This window comes from Littorina saxatilis, linkage group LG12 (assembly GCF_037325665.1).
Source record: "Littorina saxatilis isolate snail1 linkage group LG12, US_GU_Lsax_2.0, whole genome shotgun sequence".
Classification (NCBI taxonomy): domain Eukaryota; kingdom Metazoa; phylum Mollusca; class Gastropoda; order Littorinimorpha; family Littorinidae; genus Littorina; species Littorina saxatilis.
Genome location: NC_090256.1, coordinates 21,763,304 through 21,776,865, shown reverse-complemented (window position 1 = coordinate 21,776,865; position 13,562 = coordinate 21,763,304). Strand labels below are relative to the sequence as shown.

General features: G+C 41.3%; 1 protein-coding gene across 1 annotated transcript in view; it reads right to left on the bottom strand.

Moving 5' to 3' along the window:
- Nucleotides 1-13,562, bottom strand: part of LOC138981504 (UPF0415 protein C7orf25 homolog) — a gene marked incomplete at its 3' end in the record, with an annotated part of 128,692 nt that overhangs the window by 111,567 nt on the left and 3,563 nt on the right. The window contains 1 exon segment of the mRNA XM_070354446.1: nucleotides 13,188-13,365. Coding sequence (XP_070210547.1) covers nucleotides 13,188-13,365 — 178 coding nt within the window.

Here is a 13,562-nt window from a genome sequence, read left to right as displayed (position 1 = left end):
AAAAAATAAAAAAAATGAAAAGAAAAATGAAAAAATAAAAAATAAAAATGTGTTGCAACCCAGAGTGGACATTGGATTGGCAGGCGCAGATGTAAGAAAACATTTGCACTCGGAGAAAGTATGTAGGCGAAAAATAGAAAGAAACAACACACAACCTTTGAGCGCTCGATCTCTGCACTGCGCAAAACAGATATGTACCACACATTAAAACATAGTTTACCATGGTATTTAGCTTGGATACCCTGAGATCAGTGACAATGTCAATGGTTCGATGGTCTGCAGTTGCAAAATATTTGCACGGCGTCAGATTCCAGTGAGTGTAATTGTCTGCTTTTGTGTGTAGCATTTTCTTCTGTTTAGTGTGTGTGTGTGTGTGTGTGTGTGTGTGTGTGTGTGTGTGTGTGTGTGTGTGTGTGTGTGTGTGTGTGTGTGTGTGTGTGTGTGTGTGTGTGTGTGTTAATTTGTTTTAGGTCCCGATAGAAGATTTGCCCCATTTACTTTGCATCTAAAACAGACCAAAGACAACAACAAAATGGTTCGGCGGGCTTTAGTTTACAAAACTCCACCCACCTGCCTGTGACTGCTAGATCTTTACGATCAAAATGCGGATATTTGATTAACATAAAATCCCAAATTGCCACTTAAACAGATACTGTCTAAGATGCACTTTTGCAAAAAGTACCCAAATACAGCGTTTAACATTTGAGTAATGGAATGCTCAGACACTGATTTGAAGGTATTCCTGATACTTGGTGACATATCAATGTAAATCCCAAACCAAACTATGTATTGCTTAGCTAGATCCAAGACGGGTTTTTGTGCATGGAATATCCCTTTCAATCTCTATTGGTTCCAAGTGTCAAAACTGAAAACGTTCTAATGTTGTGAATCCTGACGTGAAATACTTGCACATGAGTCTAAGCATGCGTTCTTTATCGCGTGTCTGCTTGAAGCTGTGCCGTGATGCACAAGAAGGCAGATTGACAATGAATGCTAGTTGAGATTGACAACATATTTACTGTGAGTGCACATTGAGATTGGCAACAATGAGTGCTAGTTGAGATTGACAACATATTTACTGTGAGTGCACATTGAGATTGGCAACAATGAGTGCAATCTTAGATTGACAACATATTTACTGTGAGTGAAAATTCAGATTGACAACAATGACTGCAAATTCAGATTGACAACAATGACTGCAAATTCAGATTGACAACAATGACTGCAAATTCAGATTGACTACAATGAGTGCACATTCACTCTTCGCTCCATGACCAACGCAAAAACGTAGTTTCATCGCCTGCTGGCAGCAGCTACATACAAGGTTGTCGTCACCAAGACTGAGACTGGTCTCAAAAACCGGGAAATCTTTAGATGATGCAGTTGTTTTTTATTTCAAACCCTCGAAGTATTCTCCCTTAGCGGCTACACACAGTTTAAGTCGTTGGACCCAGTCAAGAAATGACCGTTTGAAGTCGTTTTTTGGCACCTGGTTCAGACACTGGAAAACAGCCGATCCGAGGGCTGATCGACTGTCAAATCGACGCCCAGCCAATTGTCTTTTCAGATGAGGAAACAAAAAAAAGTCACAGGGTGCAAGATCAGGAGAGTAGGGAGGATGTGGCAAAGTTTCAAAGTTTTCTTCCTCTAGGTACTCTTTCACCACCTTGGATTTGTGAGCAGGTGCGTTATGATGAAGTAATTTGATCCCTTTCAATCCTGTAGTTGGTCTGGCTCTCTTGTAGTAACGAACGATGCCAGCAAGAACTTTTTCCTTGTAGTACACCCCAGTGATGCTTCTGCCTTTTTCGCGTGGTTTTTGAAAAATGACGCCCTTTGTGTTATAAAATATTGTGTATAAAACCTTCTTGCCGGAGCGACTTTTTCACACGATCCGAGGGGCATTGGCACCTTTTTTTTATCCATGCTTTGTTTTGAGCTTTTCTTTTTGGCTCAAAGAAGTACACCCAAGTTTCGTCTCCAGTCACGATCTCATCCAAGCGTTTTTGATCACATCCGTCGTATATCTTGAGTAGCCGTTGGGCAAACGTAACCCTACACCTCTTGTTCTCTTCAGTGAGGAAATGTGGTACCCATCGCGCGCACACCTTTGTGTATCCAAGTTTGTGTTTTAACATTCTCAAGACAGACGACGACGAAATGTCCAGTGTTTCGGCGATAAAATGACTGCTCACTCGGGGATCTTCATCAACTAACCGTTGCACATGGGACACCATTTTATTGTCGGTTACAGGTGGTTTCTTCACTTTTCCCCTTGCATCTTCCACAGACGTTTTCCCTGTTGAGAAATGCTTTGCCCACCGAAAAACTGTCGCGCGAGATGGTGCTGTGCCTGGGCTTACAGTTCTCAGCTCTTCAAGTATGTCACCGGCCGTTTTACCAAGTGCCGTTCTTATTTTGATGTAGGATCGAAAATCCTTCTCTGAAAATGTGCTTTTTGCCGCCATTTTTTAGGCCAGTGTCTCTCGCTTACATGACTAAATACACTGTATCTTTACGAAAACACAACGGATCACAAAGAAATTATGGACAATAATACGTCATGTACCAATCTTGATAATGACGTCATTTGTTATAAATGTCGTCATTTGATTCTGTGCAAAAAAGACCAGTCTCAGTCTTAGTGACGACAACCTTGTATATTGACAACTCAAAATAAGTTGCCCTTACGGGCACTTTTTGCTGCAGTGTATTGACAGCTTGTGAATTTTACAAGTCGTGTCAGTAGTATGGACACAAACACTATCACGTACAGGCTCAGACTGCGCAAAACAGCCCAACCACTCATTGATCGAAATCACCGCAGGGACGCCAACATGGCCTTAGGTCCCGACTTTCCTGTGCTTTGGACTGATTATTGACTGGATTCGCTGAAATCACCGACACTCAAAAAGTAGGCGGCCGATTTCCTCTGACACAGACTGAGTATCGACCCAGAACTCGTCTGCGATTGACCTTCAAAGCGGAGATTAATTTGATCTCACTTTTGTCAAGGACGAAACTCATATCTTCCGCAGCATCATCTCCAGACTCTTCGCACATAATTAACACGGCGTCTGCTGTGCGTCTTTGTGTGATCTTGGGGTTAGCTTACGGAAATGTCACGTCAATAACTATGTAAGTTTTCTCATTAACACCAGGCAACACTGTAAACCCCCATATCCCCTTCACTGAAATCGAAACTCCTGACCTACATAGTTGACTCAAACCTTTCCCGGGTAAAAACTAATGGTTGTGTCAACACTTTTAGCTGAAATCCGGCAACTGCCAAAAGAGTTTTGTCGACACGGTTGACCAAAAGGGACTGCGAACATCGACTGTTTGCCGTGGGTTTTTTTCAACGTCAAGTCGAAAAGAAATTCACCATGGAGATCATACTCAACAACAAAATGAATGGCTCACATGAAGTGAATGCGAAACGCAGTCTTGTTAATAAGAGTTTGTTTCGCAATCGTTCTTTCCGGACAAACAGCAGAGCTGGAGCAAATGGCTTCAGATCTTAAGGCAGGCATTACTGTGCATCAATCAAGCGAACAAAAACAGTAAGAGCAATGACAAAAGACAAAGCACGTGCAAAATGTCAGCGCGTAATTTGCGAAAGCTCAGATTCCACTTGGAGTTAAACAAAAGTCGTGCGTATTGGCAAAATCTCTTGTTTTCCTCCTCTCCACTGACAGTGGATTACAAATGGCAAACAAACACGGCAGAATAGGGCAAGGAGTTTTATCGCTTAGAAAAAAGAAGAAGAAAAAAAGAAGTTATTGTCATGAATTCGCTCAAAGTTCTACAGAACTTACCACAAATGACTGCAAACAGAACTGTCTTTTGCTGTTAAATGCAACACCTTATTGGATTTATTTTCTAGAAATGTACATGACATCTTACGTCAGAGTCCATGATTGTAGTCGGTACGCGGTTTTAGTTTTAGCAGTGAAAAATCGTTTCAAAAGCCTTTTTCTATATCTGTGACTACAAACAACGGACTTTGTACTGTCAATGAAATCACATACAAGTATTGCAGCTGAATCCCAACAAAAACCCAGGATAAACGATATCACTACCCCCTTTTTAATAGGCAAACATACCTTAATCGCATGTGTGAAAGTTTATATATTCATTAAACTTATGGAATACTTTTCCGAAGCACAAAGCCTACCCTTTCATCAATTCAAAAGCATTGGAGCGTATTGTTCAAGGCCAGAGTTCTGATATCTATTTTTCATAACAGTAAATGTATCACATCAAACATTTCCTCAGCCCTTGATTGTAGTGACTACAAACAAACAAGGGTCAACGACATAGAAATGTCAAATACCGTCGCTGTTTTCGTGTTGCAATTCAAGCGACTATTCTCAGAAGATAAACACAATGACCTCCCCCATACTCTCACAAATAAGCGCAGTGGCCTACGTCCACCGCCCAACGGCAGTTATACAGAGCTACGCCTCAGAGTGGAGGAGTGCAGATAGATAAACAAAACAGTTACTAACAGATTTGGGTTGTTCTTTTCTCTTTTATGCAAAGCTTGTTCAGTTTTAGCTGTTTAGATTTGTTGTCGATTTTAAAAATGGGATCCCTGCTTTTAAGAAATTCCTTTTCCAGGGTGTCTGTATTATCTGTTACACTATCTCATGTAAAATTGATCTGTTCGCTGAATATGATAGGGAAATGAATGGCCTTTCTAGTCATATAACTGGTTAAACATAAACGGCCTCATCACAAAGATCTGCACACAAACGCATCTGCATAGTTTCCTTGTATATGACGGGCAGTACGGTATGTATAGTTATTATTTTTTGTTCAGATTTTTCAAAGTTTGTTTGTTTGTTTGTTTGTTTGCTTAACGCCCAGCCGACCACGAAGGGCCATATCAGGGCGGTGCTGCTTTGACATATAACGTGCGCCACACACAAGACAGAAGTCGCAGCACAGGCTTCATGTCTCACCCAGTCACATTATTCTGACACCGGACCAACCAGTCCTAGCACTAACCCCATAATGCCAGACGCCCGGCGGAGCAGCCACTAGATTGCCAATGTTAAAGTCTTAGGTATGACCCGGCCGGGGTTCCCCGGCCGGGGTTCGAACCCTGGACCTCCCGATCACGGGGCGGACGCCTTACCACTAGGCCAACCGTGCCGGTATTTTTCAAAGTAAGACAAAGACTATTTTCCACTCTGCATTGTTTATTTGCCATTTGAAATTGTCAGTGGAAAGTAAGAAAGTAAAACATTTAAAACCTATTTTGCAAGTTGTTTTTTATTTCATCAAGAATCTGAGCATTTGCCAATTACGCGCTGACATGTTGAATAAGTAGGCTATTGTGGAGCGAGAAGGAGATTGAGTCTTAACAAAGAGCGTACTACTGAATGGCGCAATACACATGAACTCACATCTGTATAAAAAGCATTGTGTAATACTCAACATTAGGACTGAAAATAAATTGATAATGCTTGTGTACGTAAGGACATCGCTCTTTTGTACATACTTTTTTCTTCAAATAATCGCCTGTGCATAAATGCTTGTATATATCCGTTTGGGTTTCTTTGAAGATATTTTGAATGCATTGAGTAATCGTATTTCTTTGTATCATTCCAGAGTCCTTTGCTAGCAGACTCGCTACCACATGAGGATTTGTTTGAAATGAAGATTTATTTTTATTACAAACTGAACGCAGAAAATCATTTGTACTTGCTGTTGTCATACAATTAGGAACCACTTTCAGCACGGAGAGAGGGAGGGAGGGAGGGAGAGAGAGAGAGAGAGAGAGAGAGAGAGAGAGAGAGAGAGAGAGAGAGAGAGAGAGAGAGAGAGAGAGAGAGAGTAGGGAGGATGTGTCTGAGTTTTTATTTTCCTCAGGAAATGTTGTAATAAAGTTTTGTCCCCATATCGTTTGATCTTGTCTCTATTCATGAGTGCTGATGGTATATCCACGGGAATCGGAACCAAACACACACACACACACGCACGCACGCACGCACGCACGCACACACACACACACACACACACACACACACACACACACACACACACACACACACACGATCACCTTTGCACACGAGAGGGCATGAATAGTCACAGACAACTTGCCATTATAGAGGGCCCCAAAGGGGGGGTATCATCACGATCACGGGAAGGGAAATTTTCGCTTTCACGATCACAGTTACCTTGATTTTTGTTTTCACGATCACGAACACCAGTGGCAAATCACGGTCACGGTAAAAGTTGCATGTACAGAAAGCACGTGTCAAAGTAAACACAACCACACAGTAATTCGCTCCTCTGGATCTATTGTTTATTCAACACAAAGTGACAACTGTTGCACTTTTTTATAATTATTTTTTTTAATTCTCTTTCATGCACACATAGAAATACATATCATGATTTGTAATCAGTAACAAGAATGTTGTTTTCATTGGGTTTTTCTCTCTCTCTCTCTCTCTCTCTCTCTCTCTCTCTCTCTCTCTCTCTCTCTCTCTCTCGTTCTCTCTCTCTCTCTCTCTCTCTCTCTCTCTCTCTCTCTCTCTCTCTCTCTCTCTCTCTCTCTCTCTCTCTCTCTCTCTCTCTACACTCATACACATTCAACCCCCACACCCTCACTCACACACATGAATATATACTTGCACAATTTCACATTTCCAGAGCTAAATCTTGTAAACCCATTTTCTCAAAAACTATTGGGTGGATTGAAATTAAAGTACATGTATGTGTGATGGGTTTTTTATTTTCAACTTTGCCGTACAATTTGAGGTACACCATCGCCTGGTTCCATGGCCTTGAATAAAAAACAGGAATGCTACAGGCCAAAAACGGTTTTACCTGAAAGAAGCGCGCAGTACCAGTAGCGAAGCCACAAGCCTGAGCCTGCGAAGCAGGCGAGCCAACTAGGGGGGTCCGGGGGCATGCCCCCCCGGAACTTTTTCAAAAAACGGTTAAAATCTGTGCAATCTGGTGCATTCTGGGCATCATTTTAGGGGTTGTAATAGTGTTGTGATCTTGTTAAAAATCCCATTTTAGCCTCCCCCCACCACCATTCAACACACCTCCAAACTGGTGAAAACAACACTACTGTGCGCTGGCTTCATTGAGACCGGCGCCCGGTCGCGTTGCGCGATATTCACACGGATCGTTTTTGCGGAAATTTTTCAACTTCACCGGAAAAAATTTGACTTTACCGGATTTTGAAAACGGCTTTATCGGATTTCCGGCAATTACCGGAAAAGTAGCATGCCTGACAAAATCCCCAACGAACATGACTTTGATCGTCTTTGACATGAGGATCAAGTGACCCAAACTGGCGCGTCTCCCCGCCATTGTTTCTGAATTTAACCCATTGTTGATATTAAAGTTTACAGGCGCTAAAATAAATCCAAGCTTAATGCAAAGAAGCGACAATTAGAATCTATGCCAAGCGTGTCCACGTTGCTGGGATGAAAAACACATTTCTAGTTTCGGTTTTGGCTAAACGCAGACTCGATCTCGAGCCAGTCGAGGTCACACTGAGCGAGTGACAGCCGGACGTGGCAATGTCGACAATGTCAATGATCTCACTCAAACTCAAAGATCTTGAACAAATTTCAAGATCTTTGCCTACATTCAGAACAGTCATAGAGCAACATAGATCAACATACCTTGGTATTTCGACTTCAGAAAGATCGACCCGTAGCCTGACCTTTCCACCAAGGAAGGCATTCTCGCCGCCTGCTTTGGTCTGGCTTGAATCCACAAAATATAACAGAAGTTCGATGACAGTACCGCTGCACGCCATTTTTGATCTTCGAATTCGAATTTCACTCAAAACTTTTGCACGAAGCCCTTCCATTGGATGAAGTTTGGTAGACTTTTGCAATTTGCCTTCTGATTGGATCTTTTTTTGTCAGTGTGTAATTGGTTCTTTTAAAGGGAAGCAATCGCTCTCAAAATCATATTTCTGAATGTGTTGTTGCTTCCCTTTCAATCGGGGTTGGCTCCTTACCGAATAGACTAGAGGATCATAGAGTGAAATACAGCTGTGAAAAAATGTACGTTGAAAATAAAATGCTTTGCAATAATGCCCATCACGATCACGAAAACAAATGACGATCACGATCACGAGACTTGATTTTTTTGTCATCACGGATCACGGGCAAAGTCCCATCACGATCACAGAAATGGAAATTTCGGCAATCACGGTCACAGAAAGGTCAAAAAACGCCAATCACGATCACGGTTTTAAACCCTTTGGGGCCCTCATTATATACATGGACACCAGAAACTACACTTATAAACACGTTGCACCAGAAAATCATCTGCAAACAACAAAACAGCGCAATATGTCAAACTCATCTGATACTAGCGCCGTACTCCAATCACCGTCATGATAACATATTAATGATTGACAAAGCTATTAACGACCCAGGTATCGAGAGTAAAAAAAAACGATGAGACCGCTTCGGCACGCTCACACACAGACACACACACTCACTCTCCCTCGCTTTCTCAGAGGTTTTCGTAATGTTTTGCCAAAAGTTGGTATTGATGTTTGTCTTATCTGCTTTATACATGGGAGCTAGTGTTTCATCCCAGTGATAGTGGCGGTTGGACAATGGCGAATACCTGGACGATTTAGCCAGCGTATACCGACGTATCAAAATATCTCAAAAATATCCCTAAAACGCCCCCGGCTATCGATGGTTTTTACACACACACACACATAGAGGGGGAATCGAGACGAGGGTCGTGATGTATGCATGTGTGTGTGTGTGTGTGTGTGTGTGTGTGTGTGTGTGTGTGTGTGTGTGTGTGTGTGTGTGTGTGTGTGTGTGTGTGTGTGTGTGTGTGTGTGTGTGTGTGTGTGTGTGTGTGTGTAGAGCGATTCAGAGAAAACTACTGGACCGATCTCCATGAAACTTTACACGAGAGTTCCTGAGTATGATACCCCCGGACATTTTTTTGAATTGTTTTGATAATTGTCTTTGATGACGTCTTATCCGGCTTTTTGTAAAAGTTGAGGCCGCACTGTCACGCCCTCACTTTTCGATCAAATGGATTGAAATTTTGGTCAAGCAAGGCCGGACTTTGGTATTGCATTTCAGCTTGAAGGCATAAAAATAATTAATGAGTTTGGTCATCAACAATTTTAAAATTGTAATTAAAATTATTTTGTTATAAAACGATCCACACATAATTTCATCTTATTTTTTTTCTTCATATTCTGATTCCAAAAACATATACATATGTCATATTTGGATTAAAACCCAGCTCTGACAATTAAATATATGAACATTATGATTATAATTAAATTTCCCGACTCGATTTAAAAACAATTTCATCTTATTCCTTCCGTCGGTTCCTGATTCCAAAAACATATAGATATGATATATTTGAATTAAAAACAAGCTCAGAAGTTAAAAAGAACAGAGATGCAGAAAAGCGTGCTATCCTGCTCAGCGCAACCACTACCGCGCTATTCTGGCTAGTCAATTTCACTGCCTTTGCCATGAGTGGTGGACTGACGATGCTACGAGTATACGGTCTTGGGGAAGAAAAAAAATGCAGTGCGTTCAGTTTCATTCTGTGAGTACGACAGCTTGACTAAATGTATTTTCGCCTTACGCGACTTGTTTTCAATTGTTGGCGTATTAATAACGAGTTGGACGTATATATATTTGTTTGTTTGATCACGGGGCGGACGCCTTACCACTAGGCCAACCGTGCCGGTGGACGTATATTTATATATCGTGATAGTAACTTATATTATAGAACGTTTCGATAACTTATAGATAACTAATACCAACGAATGCTTAGCGTGCTGCCGGCGTTCACAAATTATGTTCAAAGATAGTCTGACTTATGCATAGCGCGCGGCAGTGTATCGCCGACGATCACGTGTCATAGCCTATAAAAAGGCTGCTGCTCGACGATTCCAATCTTAATTTAGCGTATCATCAACTCATGTCCCTAAAAGGAAAATTTCCTGTGAGGACGTTAAGGACCCCCTAGATTCAAATCATAACTGCACTGGACATCGCAGTATCAACATTTTGTATCAACATCTCCGTCATGCCGGAGAAAATTTCACGAAGTCTGGAGGAGTACTGACGGGTTCCTCCTGCGAACCCAATTTTTATATACCATGCAATTCCCCTAAACGCTGCCAATACGCCATTATATGGTAGTTGTAAGTTAGAAACAAGTTCAGTAAGTTCTGTGGTCGTCCATAACCCGTCCAAAACGTCTACATACGTCAATATGCGTTGGAGACTAGTTTGACATAGGTTCAAAGCACGTTACTCAGTAAGTTAGAAATATGTTTTGGATACGCTAGACATTGTCTCGACGTATGTCGACTTATGAGTAACTTACAAGTAACGTGTGTGAACGTGTGTCAGCGATCGCATAATTTACCTACAACTTATGGCCCGCGTATGCGGGACGTACGCATACCGTCTGGCATAAGTCGACACATTTTGTGCATGCACACAATTTTCGACGACCTCGCCGTACGACGTATACCAGCGTGCTTCAGCGTGCTCTTAACTTATACAAAACTTACCCTTATCCGTACAGAACCAGAACGAACATCCCAGAGCATAGAGTGCAATGGAGAAATTTCGTCAATGGCCTAGATAGTCCGCTGCGGGCAAAGGTTGCAAGTCCTAAGTCTCATTACAGACCATTTGAATTATCAGTGAAACGCGGGCTGAGCACGCGCTTTCTAACAAGCACACTAATCACCGTCTGCTGACTGGAACTGCAATATATCAGCTGACGTTGCCCTGCTCATCCAAAGGTCAGATGAATCTAGTGTGACTTCACTAGGGCACTCCAGGTGAGTGTCTGGCATCAGGTGATCGAGAGTGCATCCAGCCACAGGCACATAAATCAGTGAAATTAATTTGATTTTCCAAGTGTTCAGTCCATCGTCCAGTGGTACCTCCGACGTGAGGACATAAGGGAGGGGGGGGAAGGTGGTTGGGGTTGTAACAAACACAAACAACAACAGATCATTGGTGATTGTACAAGAGTGTACATGAGCTTCTTGTCGTTTTGGTGCAGATAGCAGTGGAACTGAACAAAGTGCGCCTAGCAATTCTTTGCCTTCCTCTTTCTATACACATCATTGCCTGCGCATAGCAGGGTTTGAACATGAAGTTTAACGTGTGTCCGACGCCTGTGGTTAACTGAATGGTTAATCACGCTTCGGCGTTCTTGTTGATTCTTGATTTTTGGAAGGTTAACAGTCAATCTGTTTCGGATAATATTATTTTACGGCCCAAGTAGCTAACTTATCTGTGCATCATACTTCCACAGCTAGCCATACCATTTCTTCCCCTCAAATTATCCATCACCCAGTTTACCACATACATAATGCATTATGGAAAAGCATAAGTTGGCCATGTTTGCATGGTTCAGCACATATACCTATAAACACAGACAATTACAAGATCTCGGCACAAGAATCCATACCTCAAGGTCTACGTCAAAGTTTGCACACCTTGAAAGCACTAGAGGATCAAACAGAGTTCCCAAGTAGGCCGAGCTCAGGAACAAACACCATTGATTATATCTCTGTCATTAACGCGATGTTTGCCAACAATTAACAGTTGAGGTCCACCTGGGAAAATGGGTTGCGGGTGGTGCTGAGGAAAAACTATGATTTATTTCTGAAAATATTTGCTGTACACTTTGTTCTTCCCAAAGGTAAAGCTTCATTTACGAAAATATTTGCAATGCAGTTTGTTCTACCTATAGGTAAAGTGAATGCATTTAGCAATGTAAGGGCTCTCTGGGTATCGATTCCACAGTTTACCAATGGAAACTGCCATCAAAAAAAATGTGGAAAACAATGGCAAATTTTGCACACATTCTCTGCTACTTTGAATTTAACTTTTAACATTAAGTTACTCAGGCATGGGAATTGAAAAAAGTAAAAAAGGCTGAACATTTGTAAGTAATAGCAAAGTGGACAGCGCAAAGCGCCTAGTCCTGCTAGGGGTGTTCGGGGGCATGCCACCCCCGGAATTTTTTTTTCTCCAAAGAACCCAAATGGTGCAATTTGGTGTCATATGACCTCCAAGTTTGCCATTAAATTAGGTTTTTAGAACCATTTTTGCCTCCCCCTTTTATTTTTTCGGCGGACACTTTTGCTTTTTCGGCGGAACATAAAAAAATACGGCGGAAATTTGCCTTTCGGCGGACAATTCCCATGCCTGGTTACTATCTGACAGAATGTATAAAGACAGAATGAGTTTGAGAGAGATCCGTTGGTATATGCATGTGAGACAGTGACAAAAGGTCAGGTGTCATGTCTACTGTCCCGAATGACACACGATTGCTGACATTTCACCATTGCCAACAGAATAAACAAATAAGAAATAAGTAGAAAATGAATGTGAAAACTGACTTTAATTGTTGATCAGTATTTTCTATACCACTAACAAATAATCTACTTGCACATAGCTGTTTGGCAAATGTATGTTGCATGGGACACACTGACATGAAAGTGGAAGATGTTTTTCCCTCTAGAGAAACTACATATCAAGTTACACTTTTTGTGCTCTTCCATTCCAGTTGGCAATCAATTGTTAACGCATGTTATTAGAAAAAATAGAACGAAAACAGATTAGATAGAATGAAAAATGTACTGGTGATGTCATTTGGGACATACTGACATGAAAACGTCACCTTTTGTCATTGTCTCATGTCTGTGTCAGAGTCGATCTGCCTGTGTGTATGAGTATACTGAATTCCCACAAAAAAGTGTTAGATGACATCATTGTTGCTTGTATGCAAAAGGTGCGGCCGCACTGTGGCATATACCTGGTTTTTTTTGTTATATCCGTATCATTCATTGTTGTCATTAAATCTTTGACCCATTCTAGACTATCAGATAGCATTTCAGCTTGGAAGCTGAAAAGTTAATTGGTTCACAATCTTATTGCTAAAAAATGTGTTATATGCATTCACTTTACTTGTGATTGACTAAATGGTTAATCACGATTCAGTATTCTTGCTCTATCTTACTCTAATTAAAAGTAAAAGATGAGTGTAACAAGTAAAAGAGAAATAATAATGTTGCAAACGATGAGGACAACAATGGACAAGCAAAAATATAAGAAATAAGAGAAAGGATTTAGGAACAAGGTGAAAGTGTAGCAACAAAATAATGCTATACATTTACTCACAGTCTGAAAGAATTTAATCTCTGTTCCAATTCTTCGCTCCAGTTTCTGAGCACCGTTGACCTTGGTCATCCCATGACAACACACCTGAAGCTCTCTGGCCAAGGTCATGTAGTCTGACAATGTCACTGCACTTGAAGGGCCTTTGGGACCCATTACCCCCTTCTCTGCTGGTGCAGATCTGTTGAATATATAAATTGCTTCACATGTATATATCTGTAAAAGCTCTGTACCAAATGCCTGCTGAAGAAAAAAAAGATTTTCTTTAGTTACACACATTTTTTCCGTTAAACACCGCATGTCTATATTATTTTTAATTCAGAATATTAAAAATTATATATAAAAAATAAAACCACTTCCAGGTCAAAGAATGTGTGA